Source organism: Ciconia boyciana, chromosome 2, assembly GCF_034638445.1.
Source record: "Ciconia boyciana chromosome 2, ASM3463844v1, whole genome shotgun sequence".
In the NCBI taxonomy this organism is placed as follows: Eukaryota; Metazoa; Chordata; class Aves; order Ciconiiformes; family Ciconiidae; genus Ciconia; species Ciconia boyciana.
This window is the reverse complement of record NC_132935.1, coordinates 119110707-119135527: the sequence shown is the minus strand read 5'-3', so window position 1 is coordinate 119135527 and position 24821 is coordinate 119110707. Positions and strand designations below refer to the sequence as shown.

At 34.9% G+C, this 24821-nt stretch overlaps 1 protein-coding gene across 8 annotated transcripts in view; it reads right to left on the bottom strand.

The window, feature by feature from the left end:
* The window catches only part of ULK4 (unc-51 like kinase 4), a 256096-nt gene that overhangs the window by 139185 nt on the left and 92090 nt on the right, over positions 1–24821 (bottom strand). For 6 of the 8 annotated variants that reach the window (XM_072853762.1, XM_072853760.1, XM_072853766.1 and 3 more), the window contains 5 exons: positions 22738–22789; positions 22559–22653; positions 13031–13082; positions 12787–12964; positions 7003–7095 (listed from right to left, as the gene is read on the bottom strand). In XM_072853762.1, coding sequence (XP_072709863.1) covers positions 7003–7095; positions 12787–12964; positions 13031–13082; positions 22559–22653; positions 22738–22789 — 470 coding nt within the window. The remainder of the gene's footprint in view (positions 1–7002; positions 7096–12786; positions 12965–13030; positions 13083–22558; positions 22654–22737; positions 22790–24821) is intronic. The other 2 variants (XM_072853764.1, XM_072853765.1) reach the window with 1 other exon arrangement.

Below are 24821 nucleotides of genomic sequence, written 5' to 3'. Positions count from 1 at the left end.
CCTCAACCCCGGCTTTCTCTCTTCAGGGAAATTTAGCTAGTCAGTAGGCTATGTTCACCCTACAGATGGTTATGCTCCAACCTCTCTTTGTGAAGCTGTCCTATTGAAAAGAAAAAGAATTAGAGGTTTATTAGACCACAGAAGGAGAAAATGACTTTGTCACCTATTTTTTCAGTTCATCATCTGGCAAAGTGAGATCAAAGTGTGTACCTTGTTTAAAACTCTCTGCTTTCATAGGAGAGATTTAAAAGACAGAAAATGTGATGTTATCAGATACTAACTTTTGAGAAAAGTCAGATGAGGGGTGAAAAATCTAGGTATTACAGACACTCTAAGCTGAACAAATGAGCAGAAGCTATTCTGAAGAACAGAACTGGTGGGCACACACAGAGCAAGAACGAAGACATTCATTTTAAAGGGATGAAAGGTCAAATCCATGACAGATCTTTGAAGAAGTCAGTCAGCACATGGACAAAGGAAAGCTGGTTGATATAGTATTCCTGAGCTTTCAAAATGTATTTTATAAGGACCCCTACTACTGGCTCTTAAAAAATAGGCAGGACTGTTCAGATTGCAACAGGTACAGCTAAAGGAGACAATATGCCAGAAATTTATGAAGTAGTATGTGCTTTTTTTCACTGCAAGAACTTGATGGCATCAAATTAAGTGGCAAGTGCCAGAGTAAACAAAGAAATCCAAAGAAAACCCCTAAAGATGATAAATCTTCATACACAAGTAATTATGCTATGGAATAATTATTAATGCTGAAAATTATTTGCCAAATATCTTTTTGAACCCACATAAATGAAATTAAAATTACTCATCAATAGCTATTATCTACAGAACACCATGTCTTCTTATACGGCTTCCGAGAAAACAACTCAGAGGGGGCTGAGAAAGCCTGCAGAAAGTATTGCCACTCGCTTGCCTTCTTCCTATAGTCTTCTCTGGGCACCTACAGTTGAACACAAGACAATGGATTGGATGGTGGTTTAGATTTGCTTCACACTGAACAGAGGATTTGCGGCAGAACTGAATTCATTCAAGTCTGCAACTCCAACCGTAGCACCCTAATCAGCTGACCCTTCCTCGTTACCTGCTTATTTTTTATTTGCTATTTATATTCACAATGGCAAAAATTCAGTATTGAAAATAAAAATAACCAAGAATGAATGGTATTTTCTCCTTCTGTTTAATGGTTTACATTAAAAGAGTAAACATGTGAACCATACGATATGACACTTTTCAACAATTGACTTAACAGTAACATCAAGTAGTAGCCTCACATTTTTAAAACTTAGACATTCAGCAATTGATCAGCAACACGAAAGAGGAAACAATATTAAAGGTATAAGGTTAATAGCTAATTTCTTTACTGAAGGGGAACTTTTATAAAATGTAACACTGAGGAGTTGTGTTTTACATTAAAAATGGTGATTAGTATTACAGTCAGTACATGACTAGACTATGAGAACTCACTTGCAATAATGAACTCTGACCACCGCCTTTGATATGAATTACAATGATGTGCGACTTGACAACAGTGTTATTAGCTGACACACAACTTAACATTTCAAGAGTCTGTTTCTGGGTAAGTCTTCCTGCCTGGTGTATTCAATAAAGCAGCATATATGCAAATATTATACCAAGTAATAGGAATAGCAAAGATAGTACGAATTCTTTGCTGTTTTATATTAGCATTATTTCTCTAACAAGAAAATGAGGGTTTTTACAACTCAATTTTCATAGATGTGAAACTAGTGTAATCAGAATCAGGTTCAAAATCTACATAAATATTCCCCAAAGTTCTAATAAAACTGTATCATCCTCTGACAATCTCTCTCAATCCATCTGCATTGTGATTTTCTCACTAATGTTGTACACCTCTAACATGCAATTCTACTGTTCAGTTCAGTTGGACTAGGCCCTATAGGCTTACCTGTTATGAGAACTACTCCATATTATTTTATTCATATTCATTACAGAAAACAAGAAAACACATAAAAACAGAGAAGTAATTTAGAAGCAAATAGATCTACTTTTTAAAGTGACCACTTCAATCTTAAACTTGAAAATTAAAATGACTAATGAGAAGAACAAAGTGTTTTTAAAGCAACTAATATAAGCCCACATTAATCAATTCACCAGGAAAGGAAAGCACTGAAGTACTAGCCCTCTCATATAATGGCAAAGAAACTACAGCAGGTTCAAAGATAATCTATGCATGATGCTAACAAATGCTTGTAAACAGAATCACAATTCTACCAACACAAACCAATTAAAAGCACCACACTGAACTCCAAAGAGTCTGGGGGGTTTTTTTACTGCTTGGTTTTTGAAATCGAGGCCATGGATATTAGATAAACCATTTCAGAATACACTGAAATGTAAACAAATGCTAATGTAGAACATCATGATGTATGATAAGAGGATCAATCCATTACTAACACCAACTCGAAAAGATGCCTTAATGGTCTTTAATAGATAACGCATGGGTGCGAACAGTAGCGTAAACGAAGTTTGAAAACTGGACCATTCTTGGATGATTCCAAAGACACTGTGATGAAGAGTTACTTTAATTAGCCAAGACAATCTGCTGCGATGTACAAGGTCTATCCATCTATCATCTTCACATGTACTAGATCTGTGGCGTTTAGAACCAGCAGATTTTTTGTTGCTTTTCAGCACCTTCCTATTTTGTTTTCTGCCATCTTTTCCCCTCTTCTAGAGCAGTGCCTAATGTCTGTCTGGGAATTTTACAGTAAGGACAGGAGTTTCCTTAATTTGCTCCCCTGTCCTTCAATCCACCATAAATGTAAGAAGGGTCACACCATTAATTTTTAGATTATTTTTTCTCCCTCAGGAAATGACCTTAATAACAGAATACTGGAATGTGTCCCACTCTCATGATTATTACCTGACGCAATATCTGACACTCCCCTCACCTCCACTCTATTTCCTTTACTGTCTCCCTTGCTTGCAACCAAAAATGTCTATTTTAGCAACCTGTAAAAATTAGACTCCATAGTTTCGAGAGTTTAGCTTTCAGATCAGCTTTCAGATTTTCAGCATGTCATCAAATGCTATAAGTTTCTGACAAAAGGTAAGTCAAGTAGCTGCACAAAAGAGCATACAGCAAAATATATAGCTACATTTCATAACATTATCTATTAGACCAAGAGCCAAGCTAAGAATCGTGATCCAGTATAAGTTTCCTGGAGTAGGCACTGTATAAGATACCTTACAATAGTCAAAACATTTAAGAAGAGCTAATTGATATACTATATTAATAGAAACTGAGAAATTCACATCAACTCCTCCTTATTACTAGAAAAATCTAGCAATCTGATCATTACAGACCACAACAAAACAGTGTACAAGACTCAAAGCAGGAACCAAAAAAACCCCAACCCTTAATGAATAGATTATGTCTGTCTTTCTATCCGTACATATAACCCCTGTACATTACGTAGATAAACATACAAAGGACATGTTATCTTATGATACTGCTCTTTTTGAATACAGACTTTGCATAGTTAAATCAGATCTTGCCCTGCTGCAGACATTTGCTCCCACTGCGAGAAGTTCAGTTCCTCCAACAACTCCTTACACAAGTACAATCCACCAAAGGTAATTAACAAAGGGAAAAAAACCCTAATGCAAATTTCCAGTAGTCTAGAGATTAATCATTAACTGAAGCTACAAGTTTCCTTAATATCAGTGATTTCTTATAAAAATCATCAGTCTCAAAATAGCTAAAGATGAACTCTGCTATTAATTCTCACATTGGTGTTAATGTCCACAATTTTTCTTATCATAAAACATTAAAAATTCTTGAAAAAAACAAGGCAATAGGTATTTAGGAGAGCCACAACAGAACATGATTAACACTCTTAAAGCCAGACAAGTAGCTTTAAGCCAAGTATAAAATAGGCAACTAATGGACAAATTCTGTTCAAAGCTCATCCTTCCAATATCTGCCATTTTCTTAGTAAACAAACTCTAAGTGAGGTTGTATCAGATAGCAATTGTTGCATGATGCAAAAACAGGTATATAAGGGAAACATCTGACCCATTTATACTCTAACCCACTAACGTGAAAACAAACAAGAAAACTCTCATCCTTCTCTAAAACTGGATTTTCTTCCTGTGGATGCTCATGTGATCAGATGTCCAAATACTTAATGTGCTCACAGAAACACATTAAAGTTTTTTTACAGCTACCATCTTACACATGCTGGAGCTTACGTTTGAGAGAGATCTAATTCTGCAGCACAGTAATGGGATATCACCAGAATTCTCCACTGCTAAATTGAAAAGCAATAGAGTGGAAGAGCTCCCATAATACAGAACGTTAAAAATGACCCCAACAGTGGAGCAATGGCAAAGATTACAAGGTATTTTTTTGTATTCTTACAAAATATTAATTATTAAAAATATGTATTCTACATTAGCAGTATTCTATCATAAGCTTGTAAGACATTAAAAATATAATAATATTTGAATATCTGTGCCTCCGCCATATAGAACAAACTACCTGTAATAGAAAACAGAAGCGTCAAAAAAAGGGTAAAAAGAAGATCAAATGTTTTTCTTCTGATATCACAACGTTAGCTGATTTACAGTATCAGCTATGAAAAAAATGAAACAAAAGATTGGAGTGCATCTGTCTCCTTTCAAGTGATAAACCAAGAACTGCTCAAATGCTGACGCCTCTATTGGGGAAGCACACAGGAAGACTGAGGGGATGGGAAGAAGAAGAAAGATAAGTGTGAGATACAAGAAAAATGGTGGGATTAAAGAAAAGAGAGAGCAAGAAAGAGAGAATGCGTTAGGTGAACATGTCTGAGAACAAGCTATCATATGGAACAAACTAAATAAAACACAGCAGCCCTCATCCTCCTCCCAATTCACTCTTTTTTTTATTTCAAAATAAGGTTAATAGTAATAGCTATTTTTGAAAGACGTGGAAACAATAAGGTAAATACTAATTTAACATTTTGTCATTTTACAAGCTTTTTGCTACCACCATTTTTATTCATTTAAAGTAAGTCACAGGAGAAAGCATCCACCCTTGAAAGCCAGGCATTGTGGACGAACTGTAAGCTTGGAGAAGCCACAAAGACTCAATGAAAAGTGACTCACATCACTGTCATCAGTACTAAAATATAGTAGAGTTTTTCCACAAAGAACAAATTTAATCCCAAAGGATTTGTGTCCAGTGTTACTTATTTACTTCCCATCACAATAATCGCAGATACTTTCTATGTGCCTAATGAAAGGGGCAAAAGAGAGCATACGCCTTGAGTAACTCTGAGCTCCATGCGTACCGATTAATTAGCCATCAAACCAAAACAGAATCAACTGTGATCTAGTGTTCATTATAGCATGTACCTGGTTCCCATTTTGTTCACTAGCAGTTTGTGCAAATATGAATATATTATTCACCTCTGTCACGCTTTTGATGCATCAGCTACTTCCAGCTAAAGTTATTGGGAAGTCAAAGAATCAGGAAGACAGCAGACCAAAAGAACGGCATAAACTCCACTCCTTCAGAAATCTAGCCAAAGAAATTATCTAGTGAAAGTAAAAGAGGAGGGCCAGTAAGACAGGTAAGAAACAGAACAATTACAGATGTGTTAGTATCTCTAATCTAGTAGCCCGTACTTAAATAACACTACCGCATACACTGGTGTTTAAAATTATTAATAGTTCATTGGACATTCACAGCTTCTCTTTAATAATATTAAGAAAAGAAGTGCTGTCTGCTGTAAGAAGACCATGAGGATGACTGTGCATCCACAATCTACCTACACTGAGCATAAGGGCAAATACACGCAATTACTCAAATAAAGATAATTCAGCAGGCAGAGGAAAAGTGCTGCTATCCAGCATTCTAGTTACAGAAATGTTTTTTATAACTCTTAAAGTATTAGAATATCTGTAGGTTAATTCTAAAAATAGAAAGCTGTACTATTTGTTTGTATAATACATAAAAACCTGCAGTACCATAAACAGCTTCTATACAATAAAAATACAACTAAGTACATTTACTGTATTCAAACCATTTAAAATCTCAAGCCACTCTATTTCCTAGTTCATTTTTAGTCTACTTAGTATATTAAAGTACTGTTCACAGTAGCATGATAAAAGATTAAGAGAGGATGTTTTAATCTTTTGTAATAAAAACAGGGGGAAAACAAATTAAATTTCCTTCCTTATGTTTTTTTTATTTTGTGCTCATTTCAATCAATCAAAGCAAGACCGTATGGTACGTAGTGACTTCTTTTCCATAACACTATCAGACACCATGAACAGACAATGGTGAGTGCAAGAACAACCTGATTTTCTGGGCATATCTGGGAAGAGGAGTAGCTGCATGTGTGCACACATATGTGAGAGAGATGCTTCCTTATTACTATCAACAAATGCAGTTTAATTTCTATGCCACTTTTTTTTTTTTTTTTTGTCCATCACAGCCTAAACTTCGGAACAAGAAGAAAGAGACATTAAGATACTTTTAAACATCCTGAGTGTACCTATACCAAACACTAAAATCCATATTTAGGAACTTTAAAGGGTAGCTATATTTGCAGAAAAACTGAACAGCTTTAAAGTGAATTGACTGGTCTAAACCTTTTACAAACACATCATCTTTGTCCTAGTATAAATATGCTTAGCTGGACAACAGTTTTGGTAATGTTTTGGTATTAATTTTTTTTAAGTTTTTAATGATGATTTTAATGTTAAAATTCTTATGATGTTGTCTCTAGTGTTTCATTGGCTAAATCCGTATTAAAGTAACCAAGATCACATAAAAATTGCCACAAAAGACGTAAGATTGTGTTCTATAACAAATACTCTCCAAGGATTTTCTAAATCTCCTAAGTGCTAGTCAAAGTAGTATGATAGTGAGATCTAAGTTATTGTTAATTCCTAATGGAAGAAAATTAGTTGAAACAGAAAGAACCCAGAAAAACAGAGAATGTGCAGTTGTATCACCTCACAGAAGCAGGGCTATGTTCAGTCAGGGCCACCAACAGTTTCAGAGCATACATTGGTACTGGATCTGGAGCCATCAGAATGTGTTCATACCTGAAAGGGAAGGGGGAAAAGGGGTAGCAACAGTGGAAAAAAAAAAGTCAAGAGATGCGTGTTAAAAAGTTGATATTAAAAATACATCATTTCCCACTTCCAAACTTTATAATAACCACAATGGAAATACAATGTTGTCTGGAACTGTACAAAGCAATAAACAAGACTCACTTAGAAACAGTATTTTAAAACCAGCACCAGATTAACTTTAAAAGCAGCATTAATAAAATAACACATTATTTTTTAGCGAGAGATACACAATTATAAAATATGTAACATATATATTTATAAAACATACACATTTTATAGATATAATTATATTAAAATATATAGTTATAAAAACTTATTTTTTCCATATGCATATGATTTATTTTTAATCTATATTATATATCTTTATATATTAAAAAATCTAGTCTTCAAGAGGCAAGTAGAAACCAAGCCTCAAAATATTAGGCAGAAGATTTACTGGGGCTCATGAAGACCATCAACCAACTTACATATGATTGAGCTCTATATTTTGGTTATACAGTGATTATTCTCAAAATGAAGTATTTTACTTATAGAACACTTGCATTGACCTTTATGTTTTATTTCAGATTTGAAAAATTATCGTTTTAACTACAGCATACTTCTATCCTCCAAGTAATATGGGACAGAAAAATACAAAAATACTTCAAAACAATGTTTATTGAGAGCTATGGCAGTGAAGATAAAACATTTACAAATATCACCTCATGGAAATCTTGGTAAGGGAAAACAGGTTGCTGAAAACCAAAACGGATCTTGCTGTTGCTGCTAACATCCTGTAAAGCCCACCCAACAAACAGGGCTATTTTTATTTTGTTTAAATCAAAATGTATCTGGAGGGCAATATGATACCATGACGGAAGAGAGAAAGATGTAAACATTAAAAAAACCCCACAACTTAGCCATGTCAAAACACTGTCTTTGATTACAAATAGTGCTACTCTAAACATGTGGAAGTAATAGAATTGGAAGCATAAATCTCTTCATTTGTAAAAGCAAAAACCATGAAGAATTAATCAAGTACAAATGAAAGGATGATTTGTAGGAATTGTGGTACGTTATCACGTTTTGTGCAACAAAACACTTCCACTACATTTTTTTCTTTTTGGGTTCTGATGGGGGGAGGGGGTGGAATCAAGCAAATCACCAAGAATTTTACTTCACATCTTGAGATCCCTAGTGCTGCCTGAACTGAGGAATCTGGATCACTTCCCACCACCTGGGTGTTGGCAGGTACTCTACTGCATGCTAGCTCTTCACTGGAATGAGGATCACCTCTCCCCAGGCACCACACCTCAGCACTCTGATTTACACAGGAAGGAAATCTAGAAGGAGGTGTGGTGCTTTCCGGCCAAGTCTCTGATCTGGACAACTAAGATGAGGAGGGTGAAGCACACCAGCTGTGCATTCTTGATGTAGCCTGTGGGGAGCTCCTTCACAGGGGCTAACATTCCCACACAAGCACACAGCCTATGGGCAATGTGTCACGGCTACTACATATTAGCTTGAATGTGCTGCCACAGAGCTGCAAACCACATTGGAGAATCTACACAATTAACCAATTTGAAGTCAGTGTTGGCTTCATGTCTTCCATTATTAAAATCTCTCCTTTACAAATAACAGATTCCAGTTCCTGAAATAAAACTTTCTCATTGGTGATTAAAAAGTCCCTTTCTTCATAACAGAAGAAAATACTATAATGCATTAGTAGACACTGATCCTGGAAGCCCTACATGAGAGCGATACATATTCCTACCAATAATAATAGAACTATTTGCATTTTTTTTGCGGAATCCATGACTAAAATTTTGAGGCAAGCAAAGATGCTATCAAGTGACTTAAGTGCCGGAAGTCAGCTGCTCACTGCATAAGACATGTATTTAGGTCTCCAAAATGGTAATTCCTAACAGTAATAATGAATGAATCAGCCATGCTAGCTTAAAAATTGGACACTTGGCAATATACTTGTTTTATTATAAACACATCAATAACTTCCCTAAACAAGGTCCACTTTAAATTATTTTAAACCTTCTATGTATTACACTTGAGAGATACTATTACTATTCTGCACACTTAGCATCCTAATTCCTCAGATTTCAATAAAAAACAGTCTCACTTTATTTCCTTTTACTTGAAACTCTATTCCCTGCTCCCCCCAAGATAACATTAGTAAAGGATATTTCTAAGGGAAGGTGCAGTGATCCATCAAACCAAATACCATGTGAGAAAATGCAGATTACTAAAATCAATGTCTTAGCAATTAATATAAACACATTGCCTGAAAAAAGGCTGTTAGGAGCTATGAATACATGAATCTTCTGTGAAGGCAAAATGTTCCGTGCTTGAGATACTTTGTTAAATGAGTAAGTTCTTCCAATGATTTCCCTACCACTTCAAAACACAAACCAATTTAGTAACAACAGTTTTAGAGAACATTTTATAAGGGTTCTGTAAGCTCTAGGTACTACACCGCAAGGAGTTATTTTGTCAATATTTTCTATAAGCAAAGTGACAAGAAGACCTAGAGATTTGGGGATATGGATTCTCTTAAGCTCTTAAAAAAGACATTTTATCGACAAACTTTCTCAAGTATCCTGGACTTCGTACTTGCAGAACTGGCTTGGCAGTCTACTAAGAACAAGCTACATGATCTTTCAAATTAAATAAAACTTTATTTACACTTTCCCCTCCTTTTGCTGGTTCTGGCTCAAATTTCAAATTATGATATATAATTAGGAATATTAAGAATTAAATGAAAAAGAGCTAATGTTTCAAATTCTGATTAAAAAAAAATCTGGATACATAACAGAAAGCATTGGCCTTGTATTCATTTTCTATAGCTGAAAGTTTCATTTTGTTTATGAAACGCTCAGGAAAATAACCTTTCAGTGAACTGAAATTAAATGACACAATTTCATTCAATTTGATCAAAATTCTGTGAAGAAGTTAACTGTCTGATCTACACATGCACAAATATTTAATGGAACTACCATTTTATTGATGATGCAGAAGATGAAAAAAAGTGGCAACCACTGTATTCCTCCATTTAACTCAAAATGAAGACCATTTATATTTCATGCATTGTGACCAAAATTCTATTTCCTGGGTCAGTTTTACATTTAAACAAATTAACTTGTAGAAGATATTTATAGGAATGAAATACATACACAAATGAGTACCATTATAACCTTCCTTAAAAAGAACATCACATGTTAAACCCAGATGTCCCCCTCTTCCATACTCAACAGCTCTCAGTTCTTAAAAGGCAGAATTAAAAGGGGTGGAAATACCCACTTCCCCACAGACTGCCCACGAAAAATAGCCATTGCATCCCTCCTCTCCTCTTTTGACTGTCCTCCAGCTGAGTCACACTCTGTCCTATCCTTTGTCCAGCATCAGAAAGACTAAACATCAGCAAACACCTCTTCAGCCTCCAAATACAGGCTAGTTGTCTCTTCACTTTTTATCTCAGAGTTTTCAAGTAACTCTTACTTCTTGGGATAGGGCTTTATGTTATCTTCATGAGTAGGTTACACTACATCTTAGACCTCCCTTCTCTCTAGATTTAGGCCAGACCCCTTTGCATTCAGATAAAGCTTCTTTTGAGAACAGTAGAAAGTGTATGAGGATTCATTCCTACCTCCCATCAATATTTTCCTACCCATATCTAGAACATTGCTGAACGAAACTTACCTTTTGCATCTTTTTTGACATCCAAAGCAGCTGCTTTGGTCTTTTCTTAGTTTCTTTTTGAGTCTTCTCCAAACTGAGTTTTGAGGCTTTCAAGTCAAAACTGAGTTTGAGTTTTCTTTTCTGCAGAAAATCCTCAGACCCTCCCCGACTCTGTTTCCTTTGTGCCTTCTTGCATTGACTACCTGCTCCCCACAGGTGAACATATTTACCAGGGGTTGGCTCAAACCACAGGTTCGAGTAATGTATTAAATACACAGACACCAGTTAACTCTTTCTGAATCACTGGAAGATTTACATACTTTACTATGCTCCTAAGCTAGAGTAAAATTTGTTCATACCAAGTTCCAATATATTCCAAATATCATAAACTTCAATAATTATTTTCTTGAGATAATCCCAAAGTGCTTTTCAAATACAAGTATCATCATCTCTACTGGTGAGATAAAGCAACTGAATCAGGAAATACTTAAAGCCTGGAACCAAGATTATGAGCTACTGCAAGACCCTTTTTTAAACATCTACAATGCAATGCATGCCAAGATAGCACAGCAGAAGTCCCCAAAGTAGGATATTTAGCCTCAGACCAAAAAGCCCTGCCACTCAATTGAACTAATTAGCTTGGAGACAGGAGTATACTGGCTGTTTTCCTTCTAGTCTGGAATTAGCATGACACTCTTCCACCCCAGTTCAATGAGAAATGTTTTATAAGATGGGCATGTCTACAAAGGGCAAGATTCAGAGCAAGGACAGAACTTGGTCTTGCTTAACTCCAGGTCTCTTCCCCTATCTGAAGAAAAGTGTCTGACAGCTTTTAATAATGCATATACTCTATTTTTAAAATAATATTTTCAGTTCCCATTTTAATTCATAATAATAAATTCTGTATTTCCCAGTGAAAAAAAATAGTGTGAAGAAAGCTGTAAAAATAAGCTTCTCTATAGAGCTCTAAGATTTCCTTCCCATTCTCTCTCACAGAGAAAAGATTACACATCTTGCACGGACAGAACTTTGGTCCTCAAACTGCAAGAACATTAGTCAATTAGCAAGAGACAGTCTCAGTTTTGGGGAAGGCACTGTTTCTGATCATAATCCAGCATCCATTCCTCCACCCTTCTGCCTCTTACTTAACGTAGGGGTGGGGAACAACTTCCTCACTTAGGGCAGCTAAGTATTTACAGTTACTAACTTTTGAGGACCACACATTAAAATACACTGTAACATACTTAGAATAATGTGAAAGTTAAATGATGACTCATCTTTACTGTACTCATCCTGTGTTCGTGCTTTCCTTCCCTCTACTCATAGATGTTATCAGCTCACGGTATGCATGTGCATAAGAGAACTGTCTTTATGCTCACCTGCAAGTAATTTTGAAATGACAGGCCTCATTTGACCATTCACCATAAAGTTCCAGGCCACATCTGGCCCACAGGCTGTAGTTTCATCTACTCTGCTGTAGGGTTTTTCTGCTACTTGGGGTAGCAGGAAAGGACAGCAATTGAGAGGCAATAACCCCTAGGTGGATCATGGAGGACTAATCCATCCTGTACTATTCCTTTTTGAAAAGTTATATGCCATTCCATATGATTTCAGAACATCTTACATGAGGGCACAATATCCAAAATAGACAAAAAGATGTTGCTGTTAGAATGTTCTGACTTTATTAGCGGAACAAAGAGGAGTATTTAAATCACAGCCCAAAAGCCAGGGAAACTAGTTTCACTCCAAGAGCAGCCAGAGGCACAGTATCAGAAATGCGTGTTACACAGAAGTTGTGTTTGTGTTGTATATGACAAAGTACTAAATAAACCTAGGAGAGAGATGTTGAGCAGAGAACTCTGGCAGCAGTTATTTGCTATTCCTCTTTTCGTTTTGCCATTTAAACATAAAAAGTGTAGTTAAAACAAATATGCTGTCAAAATGGATTGAGTATCAAGTTATTCCCCATTACAGGAGCAATATTATACTTACTGAGGCAGCAATGAATCTCTAATGAGAGACAGAAGCTTGCTGTTTGAGTCGAGGCTCTCCCCTTTCTCCTCAGCCATGACCTCGTGGCTTAAAAGCAGTGATGTGGTTTCTGAGAGCAACCGCAAGCTGAAGAGTCTCCATTCCACTTGAAAATAAAGGTGCCAAGAATGTGACCACACTAGAGTCTAATTAAAACAAAATGTGGAATTTATGGAAACTGTAGTTGATGTGGCCATATACTTACCATTCTGACTGTGGACCAAAGAAACTAGTGGTGGGAGGATACAGTCTGCAACCTAAAACAGAGAATTAGAAAGATCTGGCTTAGATTATTCACAGGGGAAAAAATAGAACAGAGATACACTATCATCTATGTTTATTCCACTGCTAGACCCCTTAATCAAAGGGATGAATAATCATGTACATTCATCCATAATCACACTTATGTTCACCAAGTTCACTTTTCTCTGGTAAACTGTCAAAAAGTTACAGACAGTAATGTACTTTTATATAGAAAACAACAGTAAATTTGGTATAATTCATTGAGAGTGAATTTTAATTTAAAATACAGAATTCAGTGCAGATGTAAGATATTAAGAAAAAAGAGTATTAGAATATCTATTAATCCTGATGCTTTAATCCATAAACTAATCATCGAATAGAGTTCAGAAGAAATGTCCTTCTAAAACAAACCTGGATACAACTAAAATACATCAGGAAAGATGTACTACCTCTAATGCAATATCCTTAAGCTTAGTAGAGAGTCTTGATAAAATTTTAACTTCTTCCATTCCGGTAATACAGTGTCTTCCATTTAAATTTAAATTTACAGACTTAAGATTTGAAATATAAAAAAACCCAATCCAGTCAACTCTTTATTGTCCATGAGTGTATTGTTACAGATTAATCATCTGTCACAGGACTAGTCAGCTTAGTTCCATCTGAAATCAACTTATGGCAAACTAGGCTATAACGCAGTTTTACATACCTAATATTACAAAAATAGTGTATTATTAGTATTCTCTATAGGAGAATGAATTGCTAAGTCTTAAGTCATTGATAAAATATAATTTGTTTAGACAGGACATGATTTGTTTTTGGGGAGAGGATGGGTGGACAGCCCTGCAATTTTTAAGTATGCATCATGGATACACAGCTTGTCCTTGTATTTATTTATACAAACAAAATTACTGTGTAGGTTTTCACTACACTGTAGACAGGATTTGGTGTAACAAGATTGTATTATAATCCCCCACATGTTTTCTTTTAGTGATTAATATTAGAAGATAGAATTTCTCTAGATTTATGCAGCTACTATTAAGAAACATCTATAGAAGCTGAAAGTATATAAGAAAAGGGTTCATTAAAGGAAGTTAGCCTCTAGTCAGCAATTAGCAACTATTTCATTGTTAGTTGGTGGCCTCTTTTAAATGAATCTCTGACATTAAGGGATTCATTTAGTCTAGCTTTTTTTCCACTTCTGAAAAAAACACCAAAAGATGCCCTTGTTACATACTTTCAATAAAAGAGGTAAAGGACTCTGCTTGAGGTATGGCAGTCAAACTACTCTTGCAAGTACAAATTATCTATACAGGCATAAAGGCTATGTTATGTATCATAGATGTAGTGACTTTTGTAACACTTCCTAATTTTGAAATATTTCATGGTCTTTTCAGTTAATATGCAATAAGATAAATAATAAAACTACATTGCACTCCAACAACTCCATTAGTGCAGGTTTCTAAACTGTCCTACAAACGGTAATTTATCAGTTATAACATACCTGTGAGGTAGGATAAAAAAAATATATATATGTACTTAAGGTCTTTCAGTCAAAAAAACCAGTTCAACCTACTGCAATGCTTCTCAAATGAAGAGGCACATTTAAGTGGTAAATTAAAGTTGTGAGACAGAAGTGAGTCAAAAAAGCAGCTCTTGATTGTCTGAAGCAATGTAGGGACTCAGAATATTATGAATCGCTCAACAGCATTGACTCAGACTGATACCGATTAAGATGGCAATATATAGCAGTATGATGCAACGTCAATTTCGAAAACTTCAAATCTTCTTTCTCTTTTATCTAGTATTAACAGAAGTCCTTCCACATTAGTGAATGTGGTTAAGCCAGTCATAAGTCTTTTCTAAGATAAATATATGTTAAACTGTCATTGTAAAGAAGATTCTTTAGGTCTTAAATAATTGTAGTAGCTTTTTCTGACCTTTTTCTAACATGAACCTCAACTTTGGCAAACAAACTGTTTGGAATGGAATTCTCCATAGCAGGCATTTGCCTCATGTCAGTTCAGTGTGGTGGGGAGATCAACTAAATGAAGCACTAATCCTATGGAAAATTATTTTGTGATGCAAGAGCATATAAGAAAGCACATACTGAAGGGAGAAGTATTAAATTGTACATGAACCTTAAATCAGATACTTCCTAACTCTGCAATGCTCATCTTCTCTCCATGCCATTTGGGTCACTGTTTTTTTTACTAATGTGTACACAAATTTGTAAACAAGATATGAACTAAGAAAGTAATTATTGAGGTGAAATAAACTGAAGTGTAACAGTACATAAAATATTTTTAATAAATTCACCAGTGAATTGCACAAGTTTTTGTAAGTTATGTATACAGAAGCATGGTATTAGTATTTCGGCATTTTCTAGAGGGATTGAAACAAATAGAAGAATACTCAAACAAGGATTCATTTTTTCTTCTTTTAAATGACTGCTGACATCTACATGGAATGAAATCTCCATATATGCATGAAGGTAGTCAGATATTTTTCTTGTTTCAGTCTTTATCACTAACATTGTTAAAAAAAAAAAAAGTGGAAAATATTCTTCTTTAAGCCTTAACAGACTAGATAGTTTAAATATGATCACAGATATATCTGAGTTTCTACCATCTTCTAAATAGTCTGACATCCAGTTCATGATAAATCCCTAACTGCACAAAGCCACCACTGTATGATTCTGTAATGATGGCATTCAAAGGCTATGCTGCCACAGCTGTGCTGTTATCAATACCCAAAATAGCAATGAAATAATAGAAACTTCCATACACACTATGTTCACATCTCCCAGCTATAACATATGTACAGCACAAAAGAAAAAAAAAAAAAAAGTAGCTCGAACCTGGTAATCCTGTTTCTGACAATTGGAAAGGAGTAGAAAAAGAGTAGGAGAAATAGCATAAAGCACAACTCGAGTTTCTAGTAAAGTCACTCTTGAGTTAAAAAACTAAGCTGATGCTGTATCTGTATTTTTGCATTTAATAATGCTTACTAGCCTCTTCTCCCATATATTTGTCCGATCCTATCTTAAATGTATTTATACTTCTAGCATGTGCAATACCTATGGCACTGAATTCCACATTTCAATTATGCCTTATTAAAAGGCACTTCCTTGTTTATTTTAAACCAGCTAACTTGATACCCACTTATTCTTATTTTATGAAAACCATGAATAATTATTTCCAATTCATCTTTCCCATGCCATTCATAATTTTATACTCCCAAGACTTTTGTTTCCAAGCTGAAGTTCTTATCTACTCAGTCCCTCCTCACATCATCCAGCTGTACTTTTTCTTGTTAAGCTTCATTCCTTTTGAGTGTGAATGACCACAACTGCATTCAGTATTCAAGGCCTGAGGGCACCATGGACTTACCATGGCATAGTGATGTTTTCTGCTTTTTTGTCTGATCTTTTACCAGTCATTTCTGATAATCTAGTTGTCTTTCTGATTACTGCTGAGTATAAAGCTATCATTTTCATAGAAAAATGATACTAAAAGATCTCCAGAACAGTTATAAGTACTTTAGAGCCTGACACTGCATATGCATAGTTGGAATGATTTTCCCCATGTGCATTGCTTGACACTTATCCATGTTGAATTGCATGTCATTTTATTGTCCTTTCACTCAATATCTTGAAACCTTCTGCAACTCTTCTGTCAGTATTAATTTTCACTACTGTGAATAATTTAGTGTCATCAGTCAGTTCTGTCACCTCCCTATTCATTCCCTTTCCTGGATCAGTTATAAATAGCACATGTTGCAACAAAGATCTTTGTAAGGCACCATTCTTAATATACCTACATTTTTTAAAACTGATCTCTATTCTCTACTTAATAAATTTTAACTAGTTAGAAGTTGATCTGTCAGAGAGTAAGAGGGAAGGACCACTGATGGATTTGAAGAATATTTGGTGCGTGATTTTGTCAAAAACATTTTGGAAATACAAGTATACTATCCAAAACCAGAACATCTGTCTCCCCAACGTTCACTGATTTCTGCACAGAAAACTCTAGTAGTGAGATATGAGCACCCAGCAAAAGCTGTACTCACTTTTCTACAGTATTTTATTACTTACAAAAATCAGATTTTTTCAAAACAAGGCACAATTTTAATAGAAATTCTTCTGCAAAGTCTGTATGCTACTTTAACCCTCAAAAGAGAATGAGAGACAAGCCACAGTTTCAGAGTAGTTAAGTATTCACCAGCTACTAGGAGGAGCTTGAAAGAGAAAACTGTAATTTCAGTCCTCTGCTTGTCTCCACTGTTCAGGAGATGCAGACACAAGGCCAGCACCCTAAATATATGTGCCTGCTTTGTTAGAAACAAACACTGCCTCAGCTTTACTTAACTTCACCAAGCAAAGTCCAAGCTCCACAAGTACCCTCTAAACAGCAGTTATAACACTGCAAAGGAGTTATAACACTGCAGTGGAAGGATCCAATACACTAAACCCCTATTTAGCAGGAGGTACCCCCTAAGAATGATGACTGAGAACTAAACTTCCATTCACTTGTGGTAGTCAGCAAGGATGAATTCAACTATTCAACATATACATACAATCATCATGTATTAATGAACTAGCATATAACCTAACTTATCCATTATCCCCTACAACTTAGGCTATGTTTATATGGATAGCTTAACCCTCTTCTCAAGGCCACAGAACTTACCTTAATACGGTTAACATTACCAACCTAAAAAAAAAAATCTCTCCCTTGATTAAAACTGAGTTTCAGAGCTCTTCAATCAGTGCTTAAGGCCAAAGTCTTGACATTCGGTGTTACACTGGGCAGACAGAAAAAGTAAGCAGGCTTAAAGCCTGGTCCAGTAGCATTTGTGAACCATGCTGTTCTCAAGCAAAAATCAGACCCAGGAATTAAACTTACATAAAGAAACTACGCTATCCATTCCATGCAGCTATTGTATCCAAACTTGCAAGTGACTAAGCAAGTGACTAAGCCCAGAGATTTTTCTAGAGATATCTGGTTCTTCTCAGTGTGCATACGTTTAACTTTAAATTAAAGTTTAACTACTGACAAATATCTTCTCCTTATCGACTATTCAAAGCAGAACATACCAAAGCAAAGACCATCAGCTCCCAAACCCTTTTTTTCCAGTCACATTTAAGATCCACAGCATCCAACATCATCTTGACATTTATTCTCATTAAAATTCCACATACAAAGTTATTGCTGAAAGTGACCATGGAATTAAGATCATGCTGCCTTCACACTTCTTAAAGCATTTACTGGAGGCACAGCATGCTCCTCAATGTTTTAATATTGCCAGTAATCTCTCAGAATGCAATAGAAAAAAAAATCTATGCATGTTAGAATGAATTGGGGAGAGGGATGACATTTCTGTAATTTTTTTTTTTAAAGTCTTCAAAACTTCAGAATCTTCACTGAGGTTCTTTTTTTTTCTTACTTCTGGGAAGAGACAGCACTGATTGACTGACTCAATATGTCAATTAGTACAGAACTGGTTTCACAAAAAAAGTCTCATGTCCTGTGGATTAGCTTAATGGACAGAAAGCCACATGGGGTGTAGAACTTTAATCTCCTTGAAATGGGGAAGTGATTGAAGAAATGCTGTACAATATGTTCATATAGTCATACCCTACACTGACAAAATTAAGGTGTCAGTGGTTAGATCAGAATGTGGATGAAGAACACCACTGATGCTGAATCAAGAAAAGACTAAGATGAGCAGAAGACAGCACTTGCAGAAGTTTCTAACCCTTGTGTTGTCATCTTTGGTGAAAATAATAACTCTCATATTGTCAACTAGTTGATTTCCATGTCATACTGCTTTTCCCTTGACTTCCCATCAAGCAACTCATCATGTTCGGGGTGCTTTTATTTTAGGCTGATTTTTTAAAATAAGTTTTAAAGCCTTGAGGAGGAGAATCACTGCTGACAACTTTTGCCTCAACCAGAGAAGAACTATCATGCTTCAGGTAAAAGATCATCTGTGCCATATACAGATCATTTTTGGGAGCTAGTTAGAGTACAGAAAGGACTCCCACAGGAACTGCCTGCCATCATGAACCTCATCACTGCTCAAAGTGCTCTGAATTAGCATACGTCCTTTTTTCAGGCAAATAAATACACTTAACAGAGAAAAGAAAAATGCAAATGATACAGTCAGCACAGAATTCTTCCAGTTAATTATATCTAAACCTTTACCAAAATTTGAAAACAAATATTGTTATAACACTTACTATCTGAATTTAATAAATATTTTTCCATTTTAGGTACGTGGAGGAAACAGGCAGTTGGACTTGTGTCAGTTTAAGAAACCGGGGTTTATATTCACTCCAGTCTATAGAGACTCTTCTTGATGGCCTTCATCATCATATCTGTGTACCTGGAAATCTACAGTTTTGTCAAAACTTGCTGAGTCACACACTGTTAGTCTTTAGTTTATATCTTGTAAAAATGTACACAACTGCATGCAAAATGAAATTACTGCTCACTACTGGCTTTCATTTGAGCACTTTCAATTAATTTCCCTTGACTTTATCGCACTTAGCAATATATAATACAGTCAGTCCCCACAGAAATTAATCTCCTCAATAACTGACTTCAGGTTAATGGTAATCAGATATTTGATCACAAAAAAATTGATTTATTCAATTTTCTTTGTTCAAGGTACAAATACAAAGGCAAATCAAACATGAACTAAAACCCAGAACAAGCAATTCTTTTCTTCTCAAAGTGGAAAGGAACCTGAATGTTGCTTTTAAATTCCTATTAACTTACACAATTTCCGTTGCAGCTAAACCAAAACCAGAACCGAACTGAAAAACTTACTGGTTCTGTTTGCGTAATATAACCTCATTTTTTATTAAATTCATTAAACTTTATTAGAAATACATTTAATTTCTGATTAGAAACTTTAAGCAATGTCACAGTTGTAGTGGAAAAAACGCATCCTCTCAGGAAGGTTTTGGCCTTCCCTCTGCCCCCTCCATAAAATGCTGTTTGTAACCAACTTTGTCTAAATGAGGAATCCAGGCTTCAGAGATCAGCCTAGGATACACATTTATCTCCAGTAAAAGAGTTTCCTATTAACCACTGTTATACTTAAATATTGATCTGGAAGCTCAAACATGTCTTGCTTCAACTTTTTAAAAAAGCACCAAGTTCCGCTGGGTGCTGGCATTTATATTCATAGATTCTAGTCATGCTCAGCGAGCAGCAATTAGAAGATATCCCTGGAGTAACAGCAATTCTAAAAATATTCTGTATGCATCATAGAAGATGAAGTACCACTTTCCGCTAAAGTAATGTATGCTGTACATTGAAGTATAATTAGCACACTAGACTTCGTAAATAGTATTAAACTAATTACTGTTTGCACCACTAGTGGCAGATGTGGTTAGAGATTATTAATTACAGTGGACAATTTCTTGAATTTAACATACCAAATACAAGGCAATTTCTCCACTTTATTTTGTGTCTGAATGGCTATTTGCTGAGTGTCAGGAGGGCTCTTTTAAATTAGGAGGAACTGTTACTTATGAAAATGAGCAAGTGAAGTAATAGATTTTATTTTCTAAAAAAAAAAAGCTGTTCATTGACAAGGATATAATTATTCTTAGTGAATAAATTTCAATATACACCTATTCTAAATCAAGGAAACTATTCTACAGAAGTGCTGTGTCATAAATATACAAGCACTGGACAGGCAGGAGCTTTTTTCTCTAGCTACATAAGGTTAACTGATGTGTTCAGATGATTTTAAATAAACACCTAAAACTTTCAACATATGTGATGAAGTAAACTGTCCCCCAGAAATTTAGATATTTACATAAAACTCACCTACGGGTAGCCAGGGCTTACTTAAAAGACCATAGGATCGTCATTCCCAGGATTCAATATAATGTTCTGCTGAATGTGGGGATGGGAGCAGGGAAAGAAGGGTTGTAAAGGGGAGCTGTCTCCTTGGTGCTATTTTTTCAGGGAAAAAAACCCCAGACCATTGAAGTTTAAACAGCTAGGGGAATTTTATTTAACATGCTGACACAAGGTATTGCAATTTCAGGAAGTGTTGATGGACCTTCATAAAAAATGGAACATATTTCTTTCAATGTAAGACACACTGATAACCCACAGAAGTAAAACAATTATTTTTAAAAATTGAGGTGATTCTGGAATGATACAGACATAATACAATGACTTGCAGGCTGACAGGCATGTAAGGAGATACCAATAGGTATTCATACCTCACCTACATTTACATTTTTTTTCTAGAACATCCTTTGCCATATTAAAGTAAATGGAACTGTTTAGTTCTGTACTATTTCCCCTCTAACTATTAATTTGTTAGATTTTTGCGCATAAGGACCATTTTCTTGAATACCACTCTTTTGTGAGCATTAATGAAAATAAACATTAAACTTAAATTCCTATTTTTTTTAATTAATTCTAATATTTTCACTTATCAAGGCTTTATAATCTAAATACTCAACTAACACACACACCAAGTAGGATTCAGCTTCTAAAACCACTTAATTTCTAAGATCACCCATTCTTATCTAGCACAATCACCAAGATCACTCATTCTTACGAATTTATCAATTTGCTAATGCCTTTCTTGATTTAAGTGCTATGTTGAGTGTGCCCTTAACCTAATTCCAATACAAACACATAAATTTCAGTTTGAATTAAATGGTCACTTCAGTAAGGTGGGTTACACTTTTGGTAGGAATTCAGGCACAAAAATGCACTGGTACAGGTTACAATGATTTGTCAATCACTGATTCAAGCATTCCAACCTACTGATTTGCTGACAACTATTTCACAACATAACTGTTCTGGCTTCAGCTAGCTTAGCTCAAAGTAAATCATTTAATGAAAAACTTCAAAGAAAACAAATCTTTAGTCATGTAAGCAGCTTACAGTATGTGGGTTTGATAATTGTAATGCAATTTTTAGTACGCAATCTGTTATACTTAAAAAAAAAAAAAAAAAAACAAAACCCAAAAACCACTATAACTGCTATAAACTGTTACTCTTGATGATGATCTCATCAGGAAGAGTATTGATGGAATGGGATCTTCAACGCTCAGAGGTGGTCTTTCCAAGCTATGTTAAAAGCATAATGACAAATGAAGTGGTGAAATTTTCACTATATATAGCAACATACTCGCTTTGAGGCTGAAGAAAGACTTACAGAATCAAGTGTTATATTTACACGAAAATCTTTTTAAGAACTGCTATTTCTAAACTTTAAGCCCTTCTCATTCTCCCTCTAACTTCTCAACTAAATATAGTAAACTGAGTCTGAATGCCTTGCTGCTTCTTTGAAAATTAAATCTCTCTATAAATAAGGATTTTTCCTGTCAAATAGAACCACAATACATTTTAAGCCATAATTTAAACAGTTTCTAAATCTGCAAAACTTTCTATTATCAATGGAATTAGGCCAATTAGCCTGTAACTATTTAATTTGTTGTCAGACTTACGGTCAAGCAATGGGTTGTCAACAAGACAGGATGCTGTGTTACTGCTTCAAAGGTTGATAAAGTAGTCTTAATCAAATCTTCTGATGCAGCTTGCCCTATTAGTAAAAATCATTGTATTTCTTTATAAAAATGCAACAGTTAATGCCTGCTTATAAAAGTACAGCAATATGTTACCTTACCTATTGCTCCATCCAAGTTTGTTTCTCCTGAATCTATCGATCTGATAAAATTCTACAGAAGAAGAGGCATTTATGTTAAAACACTTTAGAAACAAAAATTAAGAAGCGTAATCACTGAATAATTACAACATGAAATTCTTTAAGGCACTGTGTAAATACAAAACGTTAATGCACCTGCATTAGGAAACACTGTCATAATAATTAAGATATGAAGGACTGAAAGCATTCAGGATCTAGCTGTTACAACATAATTTTGCAACTCTGTAAGGCTGCTGGACACTTAAACATAGAGTACAGTAAGGACTATTACTCTGACTAATGTCAGGGATGGTAACATTTCCAGATAAAGAGACAATAATTAAATGCCTTTATTGTTAACAGAAAACTGTAATATCTAAGACTTTGAACTAGCTTGGACATTGCTATGCTAAAATAACTCCCTAAAAAGACCAAAGCCCCTCCAGAAAATGCAATCTTCTGTTATTTGTACCATCTTTTTGATCTCCATGCATACTATACACACTATGGATACAGTTACACACAGGAGAACATACAAAAATGCATAACTTTCTGTTAAAAATCACATAAATTAGTCATCATTTTGAGAAACAGAGACAATGAAATATTAATAATCTGGGTTAAGTAAATATTGTGCAATTAGACCCATTATTCTTTTGCCTTTTAATCTTGATTTCACTCTCTTGCTTTCACCTCTTATTTCACCTCTTATGCTATTCACCTCTTATGACTGTTTAGGTCACAGGGGATGCAAAAGACATGTTATTAACATTTGCTAAAGAAGGAAAAATTCTCAGCAGAATTTATAGTACGTTCTTTTTTACTAATACAGTATTTAATACACAGAGAATTTACCATGGATAAATACCTTACTCATTTTCAGTTTGCACATATATCTATTTATTCATATGATCTAAAGCATTAAGAAAATGACACTTGTTTTATATTTCACTATCAGTTAAAATTTTGTTATTATATATTAAATTGGCAGAAGTGTCTACATGGGTTAGCTTTTTCTCAGCATGTAAGAAACATCTGAAGGATTCTTCTCTAATTAAAAATACAGTTAGAAACTAATTATATATTTCATCATTTAAACACATCTCAGAGGCAGTCATAAAAAACAACTGCTTCTATAAAAAACCACTTATTTTATCTTCCTGATCATTTGAACAAGATTACTAGTTATTATCTAATTAACTTGTTTTGGAAGAGAGTATTATTTTGTTTGCTCATTTAAGACAGTTTCACACCTAACCACAGTCTCAAGACCAATTTGGAAAAATCAATATAGTTGGTGCAAAAATTGTTCTGGCTACTAATGCTTATTTTCTTAATTTTATATTAGAAACACAAGAAGAAAATGTATTTATACAAAAAGCAACTATCTGGGGTTTTTGAAGCAACAGAGAGGAATGGTGTGTGTATTCTGCTACAGGTGAGTCTGTGCCCTATGCACTCCACTAGGAGCCTACTATTAGCTGTGCCTTTGGTGCAGAGTGTATCCTCTATGTATTTCTAGTCACAGCTAAAAACATGAAAGGACTGTCCCGACTCCCTCTCAATTTCTTTGCACAACAGTACTGAAAATTACAGTGATGATGGAAATAACTTCAAAGCAGCAAGAAAAAAAAAATCTCAATGAACAACAGTTACAGGAAAACAACTACTCTTTTCCTTCCAGATACCAAGCACACATCTTTCCGCTCCTAATCATTTCTTACTGTTAAGAGTAAGATTTTTTAATAAATCAAAAAACCAAACAAACAAAAAAACCAACAACAACAAAAAAACCCACCCAAAACCTGGAAGACTGACTTAAAGTCTTAGAGGCCTCAATTATAGCACAGTACTTGAAAAAGTACAATCTGATGATCGAATGTCCCTTTACAGATGTCAGTGGGAATGTTGCTAAACACAAAATTCCAGAGTAGACTACTGCCTGGTAGAATAGATAGTTACTCTTCCAGAATTAATTACATTAGTCATATCATAACACAGTTCTATAAAATGGATTCAAGTTTTATATTAATTTTTCAGATATACTACTTCCCCTTCCTTTTTTA